The 22080-nt window shown below is 38.1% G+C and overlaps 1 protein-coding gene across 17 annotated transcripts; it reads right to left on the bottom strand.

The window, feature by feature from the left end:
• Positions 1–1962: 1962 nt before the first annotated feature.
• DFC (DHFS-FPGS homolog C) lies at positions 1963–10406 on the bottom strand. Of its 17 annotated transcripts, none has more exons than XR_015955624.1 (16): positions 10209–10403; positions 9104–9266; positions 8614–8825; positions 8366–8431; positions 7887–7996; positions 7584–7644; positions 6893–6976; positions 6025–6081; positions 5773–5833; positions 5524–5570; positions 5298–5375; positions 4090–4587; positions 3828–3906; positions 3228–3380; positions 2871–2976; positions 1963–2157 (listed from the first exon to the last, which is right to left on the bottom strand). XR_015955624.1 is itself a non-coding variant. In XM_068451990.2 (16 exons), exons 2-16 carry the CDS (start codon positions 9249–9251, stop codon positions 2098–2100), a joined length of 1911 nt encoding a protein of 636 aa, XP_068308091.2. In that variant the 5' UTR covers positions 9252–9266; positions 10209–10403; the 3' UTR covers positions 1963–2097. The 17 variants fall into 17 exon arrangements, 8 of the variants coding, with proteins under 8 accessions (XP_068308091.2, XP_068308088.2, XP_068308090.2 ...); XR_011065242.2 differs by having other exon boundaries at positions 5298–5420; positions 5986–6081; positions 10209–10386; XR_015955623.1 differs by having other exon boundaries at positions 5986–6081; positions 10209–10386.
• Positions 10407–22080: the final 11674 nt, after the last annotated feature.

Below are 22080 nucleotides of genomic sequence, written 5' to 3'. Positions count from 1 at the left end.
TTTTTTATTTAAAATTGAACACAAACAGTAACTAAAAAAAAATTAATCGCACAATGTATGATAAACGAACATAATTAAAGAATCTTTAAGATTCAAAGAGGATCTGAAGAGGGTCCTCATTTGCTAAACTAGGGTTGGATCGAAACTGTTCTAATGGTGGCTGGCTACGAATCCTACTCAAGAATTATTTCAATACTTAAACGTGCACGCCAACTTTTTTACAGTTTGACTTTGAAACTCATTTTCCAGCTTCAGAAGCAAGCGGTCCTTTATTACGGTATAAAAAAGTAATTGAGTTCTTGTACGGCGATGTAAATTCGAACTTTGTCAGTGGTTAACCTAATATTTAATCTAATAAAATTTATCGTTTGACGAAAAAAATAAAATAAAAAAGTCTGGCTACAAACTACTCAACTTTTTATCCCTTAGTTGATAACAAGGAAAAAAATAAAGAAAAACTAATGAACAGGGCTTGAAAAGTTTTAGTTTTAATAAAAAACCATGTTATAAGTTTTGTTTAATGATTAGTACAAGGCCCATATTAAAGTAGTCCAACTAAAAATGGTCCAACTATAATAAATTATGATTTGTCGATTTTACCCCTAACTTTTTTAGGTTGAGTTTCAGATTTTCGCTGTTAATGAAGTTCATCATTGTTTTGCAGACCTTATTTTTCTTTGAAACAAAAATATAGATCCTCATGCTATATTTGAAATGTGATTTTCGTTATTATTCATAGTGTATTTGAGATACTCTTTTTCAATTTATCTTCATCAGTGGAGTTCATCGTTTGTTTCTCTAGAAAATAAAATTGAGATATGCATGCTATTCATTAATAATGACGAGTCACTGATTTTGGAATGTAAAAATAAACTGTCTCCGAATTTTAAGCAACACTATTTTTGGAATCTAAGTCACTTTATTTCTTGAATCCGAGTCACTGTTTCTGGATCCAAATGAAATAGACACACTGTTTCTTAAATGTAAACTAGAAAAGAAATGGTGAAATTCACTGTATTTGGATTCCAAGCAAATTAAGCACCTTGTTTCTTAAATATAATCAACTGATGCATGAAAGAAAAGAAATAGTCAAAGATTAAAACATAGACTATTTTTGGAATCTAAGTCACTATTTTTGGATTTTGGTTCTTTTCTTTCCAGATACAGTGTTTATTTGTGCTAGACAAAACAAACACTGTATCTGATTTTTTTTTTTTCCAGAAACAGTGTTATGTTTTGGGTTCTCCCGAAACAGCTTTATGTTTTGGTTTTTTTTTTTTTTTTTTTTCAAACACTTTTTTACCAATTTCTACCATTAAACTTCTTTAAACTTGTGTTCGACAGCTTTGTTCTGATGAATGCTTCCTTTTTCAACTTTGATTTGGTTGTTTTTGAAATGGAGGACTTCGATTTAGTTGTTTTTGCCACACCGGCACGAGCCGTGGTCACGTTAATTCTCGAGCCCATAAAATCAATCCACACTTGATAGTTAATTCCATTGTTGAGCTTCAACTTGTTGAAATCTTGATCAAGTTTGCCACTCCAATACCTAGTGGTGCTCGATGCATTAGACGTAAGAGAGTTGATGTCCAAACCAACATGGTTGTCATTAGGATCCTAGAACTCTTGGTTTTCAAAGACATCAAACTCGACACCTAAAATGTTGTTGTGGGGTTCACTGTTTTTGGAGAAGTTGAAAAAACCCAAGTGCTATGCGAAGCTTGCATCGCTAAAGCCAGATTAGGGTGAGAAGATGATGGTTTTTTTATTAAACTTTGAACCCTTTTGGTTAAATAACATTTTGGGATGGTTTTTGGTTAAATATTTGTTGGCCCAAGCCCTTTTCATTAAAGCTCCCAAAAAATAATAATGTTTCCTTAATTCAATCATGACAGTATGCGTACATACGGTTCATTCCGGCACTGTTAAACAAGACATTATATGATTATATCACGCAAGGACTGCCAAAAGAACAGAACAAATTTTCTTTATGGTACAACACGAAGGGGTAATACAAACAGTTACTGGTACAAAACGGAAACGTAGTTTAAGAATGTTGGGGTAGTTTAAGAATGTTTTGGTTGAAAAATATTGGAATCATCTCTTCAACAGCTTTAGTACATCTCCGACCAAATGCAGCGATCCCGTTACAAGAACCTGCACATCCACAATAAGCATTCAACATGTATGCATTTCTACCATCATCCAGACTATTCCCACTTACAAGAACATAATTTTATGGCTCCGTGGTTTCAGTAATCGAACAATGGCCATTGCGTATAATATCACAGTGCACATCATTCAGTATATCTGTCTAGCAGCCTATTCAAAAGTTACCAAATAATTCTGAAGGACGACGCTACATATGGAGAACTTATGTGGGACTGTATGTGACTGAACTATGAGAGATTGCTTTTGTTTCATGTTTCTAAGAGCGGTCTGATCCCTTAGTTGATCAGACCGCTCCTGGTGTTCAAACTAGTCATTAATGGTCTAGGTTGGGATAGGTTTGGCTTTTGGAGTTATCTCCAAGAAGGGTCGTCACCCCCTTTATACGCCTTGCTGCTTCATCTAAGTAGGCTTGTACGATTTAATCTTATATCTATATCGGTCATACATGACACCTTATTTTTATACAATGATATAGCCTCTTTCTTATAGGAATTCAAGCTGAAAAGAAAAAGGCTTCATCTAGTTACTGAAAGAACGACATTTGACCTACAGGAATAAGTTCACTAAGATGCATGAATCCCTATTTAGATCCTTTTAAATTCCAATATTAATTCCACGGTCTGCTGGTTTATCTATACGAAGCAAATGGTAAAGCTTTATGCGCTCAATGAAAGTATAAGTTTCAGCCAGTAATTTACCTGGATTCTAACAGAAGGGTTACGTTTTACACAATCCCGGAGCCAACTTATGGCCAATGGCAGTGAAGGGATTACAGCACTGTGGGAAAAACGATTATCTACAGGACTGCAATGAGAAGCATCCTCATAAAGAAACTCATAAGGTAAAACTTTTGCAGCATCAATCTCTAGTTCTGCATCCATAACAATGTCGACTTCTGCATCCGAGCAGAAAAACATTGTATTGGTGCTGGATGTATCTAACATAGTAAAAGTAAACCGAAATATACACGTAAAATATATATATAAATGCTTTCATTATTATCTGGTATGTAATATTCCAATAACATGCAATATAAAGGAAGCCAAAGTATATACCCTTCCCATGAATCATCTTCTCCCAAAATCTCTGGAGCTTGAATTGCCAAGACAGGTCTCGGCTAAAGTTTTCAGGAATGACCGAGGCAGCAGAAGTAACTTTGCTATAACTTGACATACTTGGGACGAAAAGGGCCTTTGAGAAATGAATACCTGAGCAAAAAATTGCAACACGTCGTGAAGGCATCGGTGTCAGATCTACCATAGATCAATATCCTTGAAAAAAAAGGCAAAAAAATGAATAAGCAATAAAATGAACAAAAATGAAACTTTGTTTACATGACGTTATTCTCGGAATTACAAATGACCACCTCTGATCTTGACTCTGTTTAATTGGATATTTAAAGTTAACAGAAGTACGCTCTTTAAATGTTTAAATTATCGTAGTACTTTAGGATACTGATATCATATGTAAGGTCTAGAAAGGAGACCGGCAATTGCCTGTTTCTTTTGCCCCATCCCCAACTCTGCCGACAGGTTCACACAACATTCCCTTTAAAAAGGAAAAGACACCAGTTGACACCCATACCTCAGAACTTTTTGAAGAAACAAAAAGGTAGAATTGAATAGACCAACTAATTGTTTTCGAATCTGCAATACCTGAGGAAACACATGTATTTACAAGCTGCGGAAGCAGTGCTTGAGGGTCTCTAACCTCCATGCAATTGAATAAAAGAATCTATAAGGCATGAGAATTATGTATAAGAACCGAATTATTAGATCAAACATAATCTAACTGTAAACAGGAATCCATGAGTAGGTTAAATAAGCCATTAACTGAGACACAGGTCACAAAAAGCTGTCCGGGAACACATCAAGACATCTACCACTTAAAGTAAATTGCAATCTGTATTGGTTTTACCTGCTTTGATGTTTCATAAGGCTCTTCCATTTTCCCTGATCCGTATTGGATGTGACCATTCCCCAAAACCTGCTCTGCATTTTCAACCCTCAAACGAGACGATGTTTTCTGGTTTCCTTTGACAGCAGTAGAGAACCATCTGCCACAAACCTCCATGCTCTCAGGACTGTGAGCTCCATCCAAGTAGAAAATTAGATCTCCAGAAGAACTTTCAGGGTCTTTTGATGAGTTGTAGGACTTCAAAGAAGTATCATAAACAATCTGAGCTCTCCCAGAAAGATGCGCTGTTGAAAGACCTCTACAAAATGGCTCTGGTAAATCACCTTCCAGGATTTCCTGTTTTCTGAATAGTTTTTCCCAATTCCCGGTTCTTTGAAGCCAACATTTAGAAAGGGCAACGGCAAGACCGGCGTTAATGGACTGGTGGTCACCAGACAAGCTAAGCTTAAAACCATCCATCTTTTCACAGTCAAGTGGTGGCACTACTCCCAATGGAACCTGCAATTGGTAAGGACGGGTCAAAAGGCAATCCAGCAGACAATCCATAATTTCTTCTTGGTGTGAGCACGTGCACCTAATGAACCTTTAGTTATTGACCTAGGAAAAAACCTAGCAGAATAGTGGCATTGATCAGGCCTAGCTGAACACTTAAGGATGACAAACAACTTTCAACCTAGTACAGGCTTCTTGAAGGAACAGACTTCATGCGTGCAGTGTAACATGTCTTCATTTAACAAATATTACCCAATTTACATTTCATCTCAAATTTGGGATAACGAGAACAGTTATATCCATTAAGAACTGCATTCATGAGGTCAGTGCTTATTTATTTCAATGTATTAAAACACTCTTATACATGTTAACAAGATCTGAAAGCTGTAGTGTCAAATGCAGATACTGGATTTGTAGATAATATTGATACAATTTATGTCAAAAAAAAAAAAAAAATCCGATGGAAAAGAAAAAAATCATAATCTCAATCTATAATTGGGGTGCGTGCTTGTCCATACGAACAGGCCATTATAAAAGGCTTTTGGAGGTATGTCATCAATGATCAGAGGAACATGGTGAATCACAATGTCTGAGGAGCAATATATACACAAGCGCACATACTTGTGTATCATGTGCACATTATAAGAGTATGTATCTGTTTACGCATATGTTCAAATTATGACCTCTACTCAATGGAATTGGGAAAGATGACTTACCGCTAATCCTTCAGCCACCTCATGTATAACATCCATTGCTTCAGGAAGTTGAGGTACCACGAATGCAGGAATATGAGGCTTCAGGGCAGGGAAGACATCAACCCAATTCAGAAAATATAGAAACTGTGAATTTGTATAAATCAAAATGGAAATATTGCGATAAATAACTCATATCAAAGAAATCATATCCATGATAGTTTGAGTTGCTAATGTAGGAGATTTATACCTTGAATATTCCAGCCTTGTGAGAGGCTATCTGCCCAAGTGTATTTCCTGCATAATATTACAATTCTTCCTAATTTTAGCTTGAAATATCAAAAATCCTCATAGCTCCATAATAATGCTAGAAATGAAGAAAATTCAAAAGAGAAAACTTAATGGCTGATAAGTGGTTGTCAGAAATGGATATCATACAATTATAACTATCAGAAACCAAAATCTGAAAAAATTAAGTTGTTGAGTCACAAAGGCGCACCCAATGTTTCTATGTGGTCCATCCCCAGTGAAGTTATCCCACAAACGACAGGTTTGTTGATCTGCACGATTTACCGCAATAAGTATTTCCATCTGTCCACTTTTATATTTACAGTTCTTTCAGGAAAAAAGTACACAGAATGCTAAAGTTTCATTTATAAAATGTGAATTGGGCTTCCAAAAGAAAACAAAACAGTTTGAAATTTGAACCCACTTCAAAAAAGTTGTAGTTCCAATGTTCCATAGAGCATACCACATTTGTTGAATCTCTTTTTCCCCCAAGACCGACTTCAATAATAGCAACATCAACCTATAAAAAAAGTACCGTTCTCAGTCACGATTAATCGGAAAAAGAGAACAAACACAAATTGATGTATCAAAAATAAAATTCATGATTTATGATTTGATGTCAAATAGCACCGAATAAGTCAAAGAGAAACTATTAGCTACCACTAATTGCAACAGATTGTTAATTTAACAGTGATTCCGAAGGTTTAACAGGAAGAAAAAATAGATATAACAATATAAATAAAGCTAAGGGGAAGAAAAACAGCTCCCCCATGGAAGCCTGCACAACAACTGGTAATCAAATGTGGACTATATGAGCACAACTAGAAAAAATTTATTCCGGAAACAAGGTTACCAAGATTCAAACATCAGGACGCAGGATTTAGTACTATGTTCATCGACCCAAGATCTTAAGCTAGTATCCTAATACGAATTAGTGCGACAGTACATATCAAGAGTCACATAGAGCACACAAATACAAAATTGATACAGAATAGGGACAGTCCAAATATAGACATAGGGTACATTGCTTGAAAAGCTTAAGAAGTGAGGGAATGCAGGGATGATCGGAGATCGGAGGCTACAATGACGGTGGAACGGCCAATTCCAAAGGAAGAAAAACAATGTCCAGCAGGCATAAATGAAAACCGTCTAGAGCTTTGGATTTCAATATTTTGCGTATAGAGATTCATTACAACTACATGCAATATATAAGAGAAAAAACAGGCGAGGAACCAAAACACAAAAACTGGGGAAAAGGAACTCCTTGCAGCAGCAATCAGCCTAATTCCAAAATGGGATGCTTTCAGTGGAATTAAGGGCCTATGAATAACCTGTTCACAGATAAATATTTTGAGAGCCAATAAAGTGAGGAACTGAAATAATGGAGGCATTGGCAGGTCCTCTGTAACCTTTTCCTGCAAATTCAAGCTTCAAAAATCAACAAACTGGGATTTATAAGTTGGGGTTTTATAGATAAAGCATTATTTTCATAAAGTATTTAGTATGTTATCAAGCAATAAAAAAATAACGAAAGACCATCCGATGCATATGCAACCTATTAAATCACAAGTCCCAACACATATGCATGGACATTTTTCTCCACCAATTTGAACAAATATAATACATATCAAGGCTCTCAGTCTAGTGAAAACATTATGCAGGGAACGTCAAACCCAACAAAGAAAAGCAATACTTCAAATTAAAAGTGATCAGAAAACCCAAAACATCTTGAGTTTTGATGTATATGACCAGTACTATCTAAAGTGATTACCCGACTACCAGCAGGTTCAAGAGCACTACTGAAATGGACGACATCCATTCATGCGGTGCTGATGAACCCCGCTGCGGTATGACCGTATGAGATTGAACAGAAACTCTTTTACAATAACAATTAGGAATATTATGTGATTAACACTATCTATGTACATTATGGAACCACTATATCATCCGTTCATGGAGGTGCTGATGAACCAAGCTTGGTATTAGATTTCAGTAATAACTTTTTACAATTTGGAAGAATACCTCCAGCTGACCCCAACAACTCCAAAAATATGGCAGAAACCTATCTTCAGTTATGTCCAACCTACACATGCAATTTAACATTACACTCAGATCCAAAAGTTACATTGACAGTCAATGTTCAATCAGACAAGTATATTCAATTCAATAAAACAAGTGCAAATGTAAAAACATGACAAATCCTAAGGTTAATTTTGGCCATCGAGTTCTATTATAGAGAGAGAGAGAGAGAGAGAGATAAGGCCAAGTCTAACGTATCCATAAATAATTTAGCCATACAGTTAATGTTGATGTTAAAATACTAACCCATTGATCCGAAATCTTTCTCTCACATCAATCAAGTGAGGAGAAGTGAACAGTCCCGTTCGAAAACCACACTCCCGTAGAATAGCCTCACAAAACGTGCATGTTGAACCCTTAAATGTGAAAGCCCAAAAGAACAACAGAAAGAGTGAGAAAGAGAGAGAGCTATTGTGCGTTCTTCAATAACCTTAGACATATTATACTGCATTTCGAAGTATACAAATATGCACATCTGGTGAGGCCTTCATTAATATGTTTTTCAATCTTTGGATCAGACATGGTTGATGCATCTCAGCTGTTCAGATCTGATCTGACAAGTAATAAAACATGTTCTTCTTGAAGGACCTTATTAGCAAGTGACATTGGGCTCATTAACAATACTAGGTTGATATCATAATTAATTAATTAGAAGTTGAGAAGCTTCTAAAAGCTTTAGTCTGATTTATCGAGAATATATGGATCATTGTTTAAAAGGAAAACACCTTGCCCTTCGTTCCAGCAACATGAATTATCCTGAGTCCATCTATCTTTTCCTCCAAGCCTAATATCTGTAAAGAAACCAAGAATTCTGTATTTCAATCCATAAGCATGAAATTAAAAATTTAAGAGCAATATATGTCACTACAAAGATGCTACTGATATACCACCAACACTCCCAGTCATGTAAGTCTAATTTATGTTATAATTACTCGGATTATGCTGGTCTAAATGTATTGTGTCAGTATGCTACCTTGAGATATATCGACATCCTTTCCAATTTCCCATATTTACCACCTACGGATGATGTATCTCCGCGCTTTTTATGTGTAATCAGGGAGGAAAGTGCTTCCATGGCAGATTCATACGAAGATGTAATAAGTAAGTCATCTGAGTACTCCTTGGCAACCACATTGGTTTGCATATGTTCCATAACTTGATATGATATCGTTGTAGATGTATAACCTAAACAATAAGCCAGGAAAGAAATCAACTCAAGTCTCTTCAATCCTGCAGAAATAGGACTTTTCAAAAAACGAGGTTGTAAATTTTTAACGGATGACAAAACAACTGAGGGTATCCAATTCCGAGATTTCACCCATAGATTGGGATTATCACACATGATCTGAGTTGAGGAACCTCCAAATCACAGCGTTTCAGCTTAACTTGTCAAAATCATTGATCTTAGATTATATGTAATATGAGAAATTCTGAACATCCAGTTTGCCTGGAAATAAACTTACCACGTCTATTGAGATGACTTGTGCCTATAATATCTGGCACGTGACTTGCGCTCCATGTTCTATTGTTAAACAAGCAATGACTTCGGTCATGGAAGTGTGAAACACCAAATAGATCACACTTCAGGTGAGTGCGTGAATAGGCATTCATCAGGGAGCATCATCCCTGAAAAACACAATAAATTTTAAGTTACGGTACTGAAAGAAATAAAATCACGTGACATGCTCACAAAACACAATAGGCTGTGTAACGAGGGTCAAAGAAAAATATCTTTCCATATCTCATACAAGCCACGGTAACACAGCCTTGTCGGTTGTCACCTACCCCCGATCCAATTGTGTAGTTCCTTTTTTCTTTTTCTTTTTTGTAAACTATCCCTCAACCAAGTTAAACTCCCCAGTTTAAGACGAACTGTAAACCCAATTTTCAAATTATGTGTAGAATGCAGAAATGATAAGTGCGGAGTTATAGTTTTACATTGGACCTCTCCTCGGGTTATATATATTCATTTGAGAGAATATGATCAAATAATCTTCTTCTTTTGTATTGATTCTTACAGTATCATAACAATTCATCATCCCTAAGGTGTATGAGCAAAAGCTGATTCCAAGGAAAACTTTCCCTCAAACAATTTAGAAATCGGGTAGTCCGTCTTTAAACTCTCTACAATGTGCAGAGCTCGAGTAACAGATGAAGAACTGGTTGCACTGAAATCAGCATAGTAGTTAATTTCAAGTATACGAATTAATGACATTTCCAAAACCAATTACTTCTTTTTGAAATCCTAGCCTATAACCGACAGCATACTTTTGCAATTAAGTTAAGCAGGTAACATCAACCATGTTTCAATGTTTAAAAGAGGGTAAATTATGAACTCAATAACCACATTTGCCTTCCCACAAAGCAGCAAATAAAACCAGATAGCCCATTATTCTCCTTGTTCTTCTCCATTTTCTTTTTAAAAAATGGCAAAATTTGGACAGGAGATTATAAAAAAAACAAAGTATTCCCACAAAACTCACGCTTTTCGTTTCTGTTCTAAATCAATGTGTTTGCATTTGAGAGAGAGAGGGAGAGAGAGAGAGAGAGAGAGAGAGAGAGACTGACAGAGGAAATGAGCGCAGGAGGAGGAGGGATGGTTGCGTCGTGAGTAGGAGGAGATTCGGCGCCGCTTCTCGTGGAGGTGTGTCCGCGCTTTCCGAGGCTAGCTAGTCGGAACTCCTTATAAACGCAATCTTTGTTCCTTTTTCTTTGCGAGTCTCTGACCAACCGCAACCAGCCCTCTGGGCCCCAGCCTCGCGTATCACCTACAAAAGTTAAAAACCAGTACTTTAAACGGCGCTAAGAGCTAATCAGTTAGTCGTTTACAACGACGATTGTTGTTTATGCTATAATCCAAATTCATCTTTTTTTGGATCATCATTAGAAGATCAACCATATAAAAACTCATAAAGTAATACTTTAAACGGCGTTAAGGGCTAATTAGTAGGTAATTTAATACGACAATTTTTTATACTTAAACTATAATAATTGTAGATTATTATAATTTAAATTCATATTTTTTAAGGTTGTCATTAGAAAATCAACCATATAAAAACTCACTAAAATTGAAAATCATTTAGTTATTTAACTGTTATGACCAAGGTTTTAAAAAACGCTAGGCGCTGGTCAGGCAGCGAGCTGAAGCCTAGTGCTTAGACGGCTAGGCGAGGCTAGGCGGGCGCCTAGGCGGACTAGGCGGATTTAACTAATTTCATTATATTTCATGTAAATAAGTGTATGTTTATACTTAAAATATATATAATTTCATCATAAACTACAAAATAGAATGACATATATATTATGAAATATTGGAACATAATGAAAACATGGGGAATAAACATATAATGTGTGCTCATTTAAGTATTCGACAAGTCTCTTACAATTTATTGACAAAAAATAAAATGCAAAATGAAAGTTATCTATTTTCTGCCTAAGTGAGTCGATGCCTAGGCCGGTTTGGCGGGTGCCTAGACGGGTCTAGGCGGGTGCTTAGGCGGTGTAGGCGGGCGCCTCAGTAGGTCTGTGGGCCCTTTCTTAATTTTCAAACGCCTAGGCATTAATCGGGACGGTGACCAGGCGCCTAGCGCCTAGGCGGCACTAGGCGGGGATTTTTAGAACAGTGATTATGACTTGCTAAAAAGACAAACAGTATAGTTAGTAAACAATGAAATGTTTACAATAATATTAAAAAATCATTTAGTTATTTAAGTGAATTTTACAAAGATGACCTAAAAATAAAGAGTTTGGTTGATAAGATTACTTGTTGGATTTTTTTTTTTTTGGAAGAAGGGTAAATTCATTTCCAACTACAATATACACACATTCAAAATATGGACCACCAAAGGAAAAAGAGAAGCCCAAAAACAGACTTTTGAGCCCAAACAAAACACCGAAACAACCTAACAGCTTCCAACCAACGTTGTCGTTGGTATACCACTTTCCACCCAATATAAACCAACATCCCCTGAAAACCTCTAAAATCCAGCCATACACAGCCCCATACATGGATGAGAATAAGACTCCAAATTTCATCTGAGAGCACAACATCATTCTAGGGCTGGGAGCGGGTTGGGTCGGGCACAAATTTGGAGGAACTGAACCCTACCCGTTTTAAAATGTAATGGGGCGGGTCAGGTAAAGCTTTTGAGTTTTGGAATCGGACATATCCCGGCCTGTTTGAAACAGGCCGGTTCGGGGCAGGTCCATGGTTCCTATTGCATTTTTTTTCCGTCAACACAGAAGGGACTGTGTCGTTCAAGTCGTCTTCCTCAATCGTCGAGCAACCATTTCCCAATCGTCAACCTAGATACAGCTCGGACCATTCAAGTCGTCTTCCTTAGTCGTCATCTTCATCGATCTAGAACCATAAAACTAATCCAACCAACCCAAAATCAAAACCATAAAAAAAATAAAAAAAAAACCCATAAAATACGTGTCAAGGAAAGAGGAGAAGACGAGTTAGGGAGAGGGAGAGTGGCCTGCTCCATAAGAAACTCAAGACGCGCGGGTAGGGCTGGCAATGAGATTCGAGCTTAGATTGCTCATTTTTTTGGATTTTTGAGAAATTTGGATTAAAACTCAGGTTTTTGAAACACGCCAGTTTGATTTCTTTCTAATGAGGAAGAAGTGAGAGAGAGTGAGAGAGAGAGTTGTGATGGAGAGTGATGTACACGTTGAAAAACAAGACTGGATTCAAGAATGGAAAAATAAGATGGTGATAACTGATAGCATTTTAAAACAGCAAAAAAATAAAAAATAAAAAATAAAAAAATAGAACAAACTGAAATAAAGAAAGAAAACAATGCAATACAAATGTACTACCACTCGAGAAACCAAATGTAGTACTACTAGTGTAATACCACTTTAACCATAACAGATATTATGATAATTTTGTGAGAATTGGGAGAAAGGAATCCAGCGGGGGCCTTGTTTCCTTAGGATTTTGCACCTGCCCCGCCTTGATAATTTTGTGAACCTGTCCTGGCCTGCTTCGTTTTGTCTTTACAAATTTCAGACCATCCTCATACCCATCCCGAACCGCATGAAACCGGCCAGCCCTGTGGGCCTAGGGCCTGTTTGCCCACCCCTATCGCTCACCGCCACGCAACGAAAGAAACCCGTGGGAAGAAACCCACTAGCATAGGTGCCAATAAAGACACCGGAAGGCGGTGGTGTGATTACTTGTTGGATCAAGATAATGATTAACATCGTAGTAAGTTACTAATTTATTAGCGCTTGAACGCTCTCAACTAATTATATTAATTTAATAAGTTGTTGGAAGGAATAAAAAAACCTTTTGTGTTAATTTTGTATTAGGGTTTTTTTTGGAACCTCTTATGAAAAAGGTTAAAATACTTTCTAATAACTGAAACTACTTATAGTGTAGCAGTTCATAGTTGGATTATTTCTTTAATGATGTAGCAGTTCATAGTTGGATTATTTCTTTAATAATTTTAATGTGACAGCCCGTTCCGAAATAATTTACCGTTAGCGTAGAATGACGTTTTTGCCCTGACTCGTTAGTGGTTGCGTGTGCATGAATGGACTACGTTTTGGGTTGGCTTTTGGGATTATTTTAAACATACACACACGTGTCCACACATGCACACGTGCACCCTTCTTTTTTTTTTTTTTTTTTTTTTTTTTCTGGTTCTGTCTCTCTCCTTCTCGACACTTATTCCATTTTCTTCCATTTGTATAGACAGCTTCACCTCTCCCAGTTTTGGCACGGATCGAGGTTCCAAATTCCTTCTTCATGCTCATTGTGGCCTAACCAACACACTTATACCCTTGGTTTGGCTTGGAACCCTAAAAAACCCGTTGAATCCGTGGACTCCGTCGATGGTACTGTTCACATACTCATGATCGTGGAGGTTTTGTCGAGTTTTAAGATCATGGGGAGTCTTAAAACTTTCTCACGAAGCTCGGAGAGCAAGTTTGAAGGATTTTGGACGTCGGGATAATGAGTTCTAAGGTTGGCCAGATTTTGTGGAATTTCTCCAGCAAGATTCTGGCGTTTTGGTGCTTCAAAATGGTATAAACTTCTTCTCCTTATCCTAAGCTTCATTTTGACATAAATTTTGTGAAGTTTGGTTGAGAATTGAGTGAGAAAAGTTAGTTTAAAGTTTTTCCAGAATCCGGCGATGCAGCGGCGGCCGGCGCCAGATTTTGGCGACCTGAGGTGGGGGACGACGGAATATTCCGTCAAAGTTGACAAAATATTCCTAACAGAGACTAACGGCGTCGGGTTAAAGTTAATGGAATATTCTAGTAAATTGACGGAATATTCCCTAACGGCGTTAGGGATTCCGTCCGTGCGCCAAGCATGTGCCTGACCGTGGGATGGGCGTGTGGCCGTGTCTTGGCCGGCACGTGAGGCTTCAGAAAATTTTTCTAAAAATACAGGAGTGTTCGTGGGTTTGAGTAGAGCATGTTGGTATATTCAAACACCCTAATTGAGCAATGTATGAGAAGTTATTACCTAAGGTTGGTTATATGTGTTAAATTGACGGTTTTATAGTTGTTTCACATATAGCTGAGGACTATCCGGAGGACGAGCGCAGCCACGCGAGGCTCAGGGCTTATGACCCTTCTACGTATCAGTCAGTGGGCTTTTGTTTTTAGTATATATATATATATATATATATATATATTATGATTGGTATCTTTCCAAAAATTACATTTTAATGATTTTATAATCGAAATGGTTTATAATTGAAATGCCATGTCGAATATCGTCGATATTATTATTGTGTTTATGTTGGTTATGCTTTGGTACCGCAGACGCTCTGGTAAGTCAGGTGAGTATGTTTGTTAGTGATAGATGTGGTGATGATGAGATTGAGTTATAGCTTATATTCTTGCACCTCGGTGTTTGTGCTCTGCCAGAGTAGGGCCTAGCCTTCACGTGATTGTTCACCTCTCGCACCGTACGCTCACCTTGGATCCAAGGCAGGTGGCAGCTTGTCGTACAGACCATTATAGGTGGTTCCAACTCGTAGGTGATTCACGATACATCGCACAGCCTTCACGTGATCGTAGCACTGATATACACCAGCCTGTCGTACAGACCACTATAGGTGGTTCCGACTCGTGTGCAGGATAGTGGTTGAAGAGCTATAGATGATGCGATATTTATACGCACACAAACTAAACCCTATTTGTGACAATTGTAGTAATGATGTAAGTAGGGATCGTTCTAACCGGGGATTAACTAGGGATGCTAAACACTTGACTTAAATAAATAAAACTAACTTTTAAAACACTAAGACAAACTAAAAGACTCAAAACAAGTTCAAAAGACTCCAAATACTTAAAAACATAAAATAAGACAAATCAAATGATTAAGACTTAACAAAATAGGGGGGGGATTGTGGTTGGACGAGATTAAATTAAACGGAAAGATTATAATTTAAAACAGATAGTAAAGATGAATGTGATGAAAATATGGATGATGGAATAGCTAAGGGGTTCTTCTCCACACATGTTACACTTGCATACAAGATTGATTTTCGGTTGGTCTTTCGATAAATTATGAAACTCAATGCTCCAAGTTAATTAGGTCCGCTTAAATTAACTTTCAGATTTCCCTAGATTCGTTGGATTGAATGGAATACGCATTACAACCAAATTACTCTTAATCAAAGTCCCTAACTATGGAATACGCATGATAGAGACATTCAACAAAGATCATTAAGTTCAATGAAAATTATAAGTGTTGACGAGGCATTCGTTACTATGGAATACGCATGAAACTTATGCCAAGAATTCGTTTAACGCGATTGTTTATAAGCAACCTCCACTACTTGTGAATATAAGTTCGTAACTATTAGGTGAAACTCACTTATATTCTAGCGTCATATTCATTCAAACGGTTAAACAAATTGAATCCACAACTTATGAAATTCCAACCAAAAGTAATCAATTCATATAGTAAGCATAAACATGTATTTTGAATCACCCCCTAGCTAAAGGGGGGTTTAGTTCCTCATAACTTTGAAATCAAAGAAACACCTAAACATTCCAACAACTCAAACTTGAATTGTATGAACGTTTAGGCACTCTTCTCTTCCATTACAAAACAAAGAAAATTGAAATCAAAGAAACACCTAAACATTCCAACAACTCAAACTTGAATTGTATGAACGTTTAGGCACTCTTCTCTTCCTCGTTGTTGTAGCACAAGGTCTAAGGTGAGCTTTGGGGATTATGTGAAGTGTTTTGGAGGGATGGGAAGTGGTTGGATAGTGGCTGCAATGGAGGATAAAAACTGCACAGATTGGAAGGATATGCACGGCAATGGATGTGTATTTGTGTTGTGTGTTGTGTTGTGAAATGAATGAATGAATTGTGGCTAGGTTGCATGCTTATTTATAGGTAAATGAGAGGGAACATGACAGCTTGGAATAGGTGGAAATGTGGCTGCAAGTTTGGTGAATGATTATGAGTGAATGCATGTGAATGTGGCTAGGTTGGAAAGCTGGAATTGCTGGAATTGTAATGTACCCCACGGCATTGATTGTGTTTGAGTGTTGTGGCTGCAATGTTTGTTGGTTAAAGATGCATGTGGATGTATTATACAATGGGAAAGTATGTGATTGACAATTAGGGTGAATGGTGGCTGCAATGATGAAGTGTGATGGCTGAAAATGCAAGGGAAGTGCACGGCATTGATTAGTTTTAGGTGCATGTGGCTGCATTGTTGTGCAATGATGGAGGAATAAATGCATGTGGTTGAATTGGTGATGAATGTGCATGTCAAAGAATGGATTTGGCTGCAATGGTGTGTAATTGGGCTAGGTTTTAAGTGCATGAAATGGACCCAAATTGCTCCCCCTTGCATGGCAAGGAATGGTGTTTGTGTTGAGCCCATGGCAAGGTGTTATGTAATTGGGTTAGGGCCATTGTTTTGTATCCTCAAGTGCATACAAGGCCTTCAATTTCATCCAACACTTGGGCTCCAAGCATAAGCTATCTATCCTTAGCCCAATAGTGCTCCAAAAGGCCCCAAAACACTCCACAATGCATCCTTTCGCCAAAACACGTCTTTCGATCCTGAAAACACACAAAAGAAACATAAAGGACTAAACTAACTAAAGAAACATAACGTAAATGTACGAGAACAAGCCATTTAAGTCGCATGAATATGGTCCTATCAAATACCCCCACACTTAGCTTTTGCTAGTCCTCGAGCAAAACAGAAAAACAAAACAAAGCGAAACGAAACAAAACAAAACAAACCAAAGACAATCTTAAACCTTCCAACGTTGCCTCAGGGATTTCCAATGCACATGACAAGTTAAAAATCATCATTCCCATAGATTTTGGTTATCTTTACACTTAAGTACATACTTAATCATAGTCACCACATATTAGTTCACAATTAAGCATTTAAAACTATGTTTTGAATGTAGTAACATGCCTTAGAGAATTTGCTCAATTCCTTACAAGATATGCACTCTGTTTTCACTCAGATTTTCTGACTATACACCCTACACTAGTTATATGTGAGAAGATTGATGTAAATATGAATTCTAACACTCACATATGTTATATCAAAGAAAGCATTTTCTGGATTTACGATAATGACATGAATATGATCTCATGAATGGAATGCTACTACTTAGAATGAGAACCAGTGATTCCATAAGCTCATATCAATTCCAAACTCCACATTATTGAACACATAACGATCAAGATAGAAGCATAAGGGTTGAAACGGGGCTAAAGGTGTTTGGCTAACAAAGAAGGGATATGGAAAACAAAGGTTCTTAAAGAAATAGCGAGCAAAGCATTTGAATTAACTTAGAATTCACTTTTGAATGAAAACTCATCTTTTGAACAACAAGGGGGAACAAGCTCTTTTTTCTTTCTTTCTTTCTTTCTTTTCTTTTCTGTTTTTTTTTTCTTCTTTTTCATATGTTTTTCAGAATTTTTTTCTTTTCTTTTGACTCTCAAAACATACATAAACGCTTAAGAACAAAACATTCTCTCCCCCACACTCATTTTCTTTCATAATACTCAAAAGGAATTCATTTAAGTCATGCTCACTATCTTTTAAGAACAAGGGTGTGGACAGTCCTAAACTAGGCTAGGTTAGGATAATGTGGGTTTACAATGAATAAAAGCTAAACAAAGCTCAACGGGGTTAAAACTTACAACAAATACGAAAAATGGGAAGTAAGGCTATTTGGCTATGGTGGCAACTACACAACTTCATCTTGACATATGTTATGCAATTCAATGTCATGCTTTGAATGAAACGGATATAAGTTCTAGCATTTAGTTCTATCATGATACAATTGCATTCTAAGTAGCAACCAAGCAAGGAATAATGAGATCATGCAACAACTTTAGAAAACAAAGAATCACAAAAAATAACTCTTCAAAGAAAGTAATGGCTCGAGTCTCACAGGGTTGTAGCGTTTGTTTGAGTTCCTTCCTTCAAGTATGTTACAAAAACGAATTTTTCTTTTATGATTGCATGTGAAGTCATACATTATAACCATATCCAAGCATATACCAAGAGTAAATCAAACTTTTCTCTATGTTTATAACTCTTTTTAACCGTCATGCAATTACAAACCAAATCCATGACATTTTGTTGGAAGGTACCTTAAGACACAAACACACAAAAACGACTCAAAACACTCTTTTTAGGCTTTTTAAAACATGTTTTTCAAATTTTTATGTGATTTTCGGAGTTATAAAAACAAAACATACTAAAACACGCTAAAACAACTTAAAAACACCTTAAAACAGCAAGGAACAACATTTGAAGTTATGGGTGATAAAATCCCACGAATTTGTATCAAATATACTTAGTTACCCCCCCCACACTTAAATCAAACATTGTCCTCAATGTTTTAAGCATAGATTCACACAAAACATAAGTAAACACACAAACAACAACTAAACATACTAAACATGGCAGAATGTAATTAACAAAGATAAGAGTTTAAGGACGCAAATCTGGTTATGGAGTGTAAATTCCCTCTTCTCCTTGGTGATTGCATTGAGGCATTGATCTTGGTGATTCCACATGCATACTCTTGAACTGGGCTGCATGATTCTTTTGGTCTCCGCCACTTGTTGATTTTCCTTTGTGCTACTGGGCTGGAGGATTCTTTTGGTCTTCCCCGAAGGTCTGAGCTTACCCCTTTGGTCTGTTTCTTTGTTCAATCTTTCCAATTCGTATTGAAAAGGGTTGGAGGACAACTCAGCCTATGTTTGTCTCCACATGCTTCAATGTATCATTTTCACTTGCCTTACTCGCTCCCCTTTGCAGAAGTGGTCCCTTCTCCGGAAGTGTATCAACCGTTGAAGATGACTACTCGAGAGCAACGCTAGGTAAGCAATCAGGAATAGATTCCAGGCAGTTGGCTCCAGATCGGAAGATTGACTCCAAGTGCCAGCTGATTGCTTCTTTTACTTTGCCATGCGAGTAAGAACAAGGACAAAGAAAAAGACAGGGAAAAAGCATGATATGAGATACTTTTTCTTTTGACCTTGATGATATGAGATACCTTTGCTTTTGAAGAAGCGGTGAATGAATCAGCACACTTCAATCTGCCGTTTCCTCCTGGGTCATCTGTACTCCAGGCATCCGGTATCATCTTTGCGGAAGAAGAAAAAATTGAGTATTTCAAAAGGCTTTGCTGGGAGTGCGCCCTCAGAGGTGAGGGAGAGTTGGGCATTTTCTTCAGGTTTGCCTTGCCATATAAGATGAAAGTCGACATATATAGAGATAATATCAGGTGGTGGTACTGTTCTTTTACCCTTGTCGACAAATGTCTCTTCGATATCAGAACGACGCCTCTTCGATTTCTGAGCAGGCGCCCCTTCGATTTCTGAACGACGCCCCTTTGCTTTCTGAACGACACGTAGTAGTGCGGATGCGGCTCCTTTTGACAAAGCTGCACGCGTTTTCTGAAAAGCAGAGAAAGCGTCGCCGAACTTTGCGCTTGTCGGCTAAAGATGTGTAGTTGCGATGATGGCCTCCACGTGTTGTCTGAAAAGAAGAAATCTTTTGACAAAGTTGAACGCGTCTTCTGAAAAGCCGAGAAAGCGTCGCCTAAATTACGCCGGAAATTCCGGCTTTTTGAATCGGAGGACGCGTCGCCTTGGCTTTTTATAGAGCTATCGATCACCACAACAAACACACTCTGAAGAATTCCCATTCTTGAAAATCGACTCCGGCCCTTTGAGAATTAACTTCATCCACCCCATCTCTTTGAACACTTTTGAAAAATGGCAAACTCACCGAACCTTAGCTTGGAATTGAGCCTTAGCAGTGATACGGGCGTGCCGCGTCAAGGTAACGTATGGCGCCCTTCTTTCTTATCTTCTAACGGTCCTCTTTCAGGTGAAGACTCCGTGATGCAGGACGCCACAACAGCTACAATAGTAGCTAGGAACCTCCTTACTCCAAAAGATAGTAGGCTGCTGTCAGGACGGTCCGATGAGTTGGCCGTTCAAGAGTCCCTCGCTCTTAGTGTTCAGTGTGCAAGCTCTGTGTCCAACATGGGCCAACGCCTGCTTGCTCGCTCCCGTCAAGTTGAATCGTTGATGGCAGAGGTGGAAAGTCTCAAGCAAGAGATCAAGCAGCTGAAGTATGAGAATAGAAGTTTGCACGTGCTTGCAAACAACTATTCGTCGGGCATGAAGAGGAAGCTTGATGAGCTGCAAGAATCCGAAGGTCGAATTCTAAGTGACCGTCAAAGGCTTGCGGCTTATCTCCAGAGGCACCTTTTTCCTGGGTCATCCAGCGTTTGGCCAAGTATTGAGGCCTGGAATGCTCTAGCTCTGATGCCTTCTGCCCCTATGCCTCCCGCTTCTATGCCTTCTGCTTCGACGCCTCGTAGTGGGGCTTCAAGTAAACGCCCTTTGTGAAGGCTCCATCTTTCTTTGTTTAGCAGTGCCTATCAATAAATCAAACATTTTCTCAATGTTACAATCATAGACTCTCACAATTAATAAACAAACAAACAATAACAACTAAACAACCTAACAAGGCAGAAACGAAATAGCAACAAAGAGAAGAGTTTTTAGGAATCTGGAATTGGAGTGCTTTCTAAGTCTTCCTTTGTTGAATGCATGGGTTGCCTCCCAAGTAGCGCTTTCTTTTACGTCTTGCAGCCGGACGGTACCTCCGTTTAAGCTTGACTAGGTTCCACGGCATGGAGGGGTACCTCCTCCACGACATGCTCCTCAAACGTCTCGTAATAGGGCTTCAATCGATGCCCATTCACTTTGAATTCTTGCTGCGTCCTTGAACTTTTGATTTGTACTGCACCATGAGGGAAAACATTAGTGACAATAAAAGGACCAACCCATTTGGAACGCAACTTACCCGGAAACAACCGAAGGCGAGAATTGAACAACAACACTTTCTGCCCAATAGAGAACGTCTTGGCACGAATCATCTTGTCATGGAATGCCTTCGTTTTCTCCTTGTAAATCCGGGCATTCTCATATGCTTCATTTCGGATTTCATCAAGCTCACACAATTGAAGCTTCCTATGTAAACCTGCGGCATCAAGGTCCATATTGAATGTTTTGACGGCCCAATGTGCACGATGCTCTAATTCGACGGGAAGATGGCATGGTTTCCCATAGATGAGCCGAAAAGGTGACATCCCAATGGGGGTTTTGTAGGCAGTGCGATACGCCCACAATGCATCGTTTAAGCGCAAACTCCAATCCTTCCTTGTAGACCCCACGGTCTTCTCAAGAATCTGCTTGATTTCCCTATTCGAAACCTCGGCTTGCCCGCTCGTTTGAGGATGATAAGGTGTGGCCACCTTATGTGTGACATTGTATTTCTTGAGCAACGCCTCGATGGTTCGATTACAAAAATGGGAACCTCCATCACTGATTAGCACTCGTGGCATTCCAAACCTTGCAAAAATGTTAGTTTTCACAAAATCTGCAACCACTCGAGAATCATTAGTTCGGGTGGCTTTTGCTTCCACCCATTTCGACACATAGTCCACAGCAAGCAATATATAAAGAAACCCATGTGATGAAGGAAAGGGACCCATAAAATCAATACCCCAAACATCAAAGATTTCAACACTAAAAATGGGGGTTTGCGGCATTTGCTGTTTAGGACCAATATTGCCTGTTCTTTGGCATCTATCACAAGACATGCAAAATGTTCTAGCATCCCTAAAGATGGTAGGCCAATAGAAACCACATTCTAACACCTTAAGTGCTGTTCTTTGAGTGCCAAAGTGTCCCCCACAAGCATAAGTGTGACAAAAGGTTAGAATAGCATTAAACTCAGAATCGTGCACACACCTACGTATAACTTGGTCAGGGCAATATTTCCATAAATACGGGTCATCCCACACATAAAACCGTGCCTCTTTCTTCAATTTATCACATTGGTGTTTAAGTAATTCACTAGGAACATGTTTAGACACCAAATAATTCA

This window comes from Pyrus communis, chromosome 14, assembly GCF_041283825.1.
Source record: "Pyrus communis isolate YQ-2024b chromosome 14, ASM4128382v1, whole genome shotgun sequence".
In the NCBI taxonomy this organism is placed as follows: Eukaryota; Viridiplantae; Streptophyta; class Magnoliopsida; order Rosales; family Rosaceae; genus Pyrus; species Pyrus communis.
This window is presented reverse-complemented; position numbering and strand designations above follow the sequence as displayed.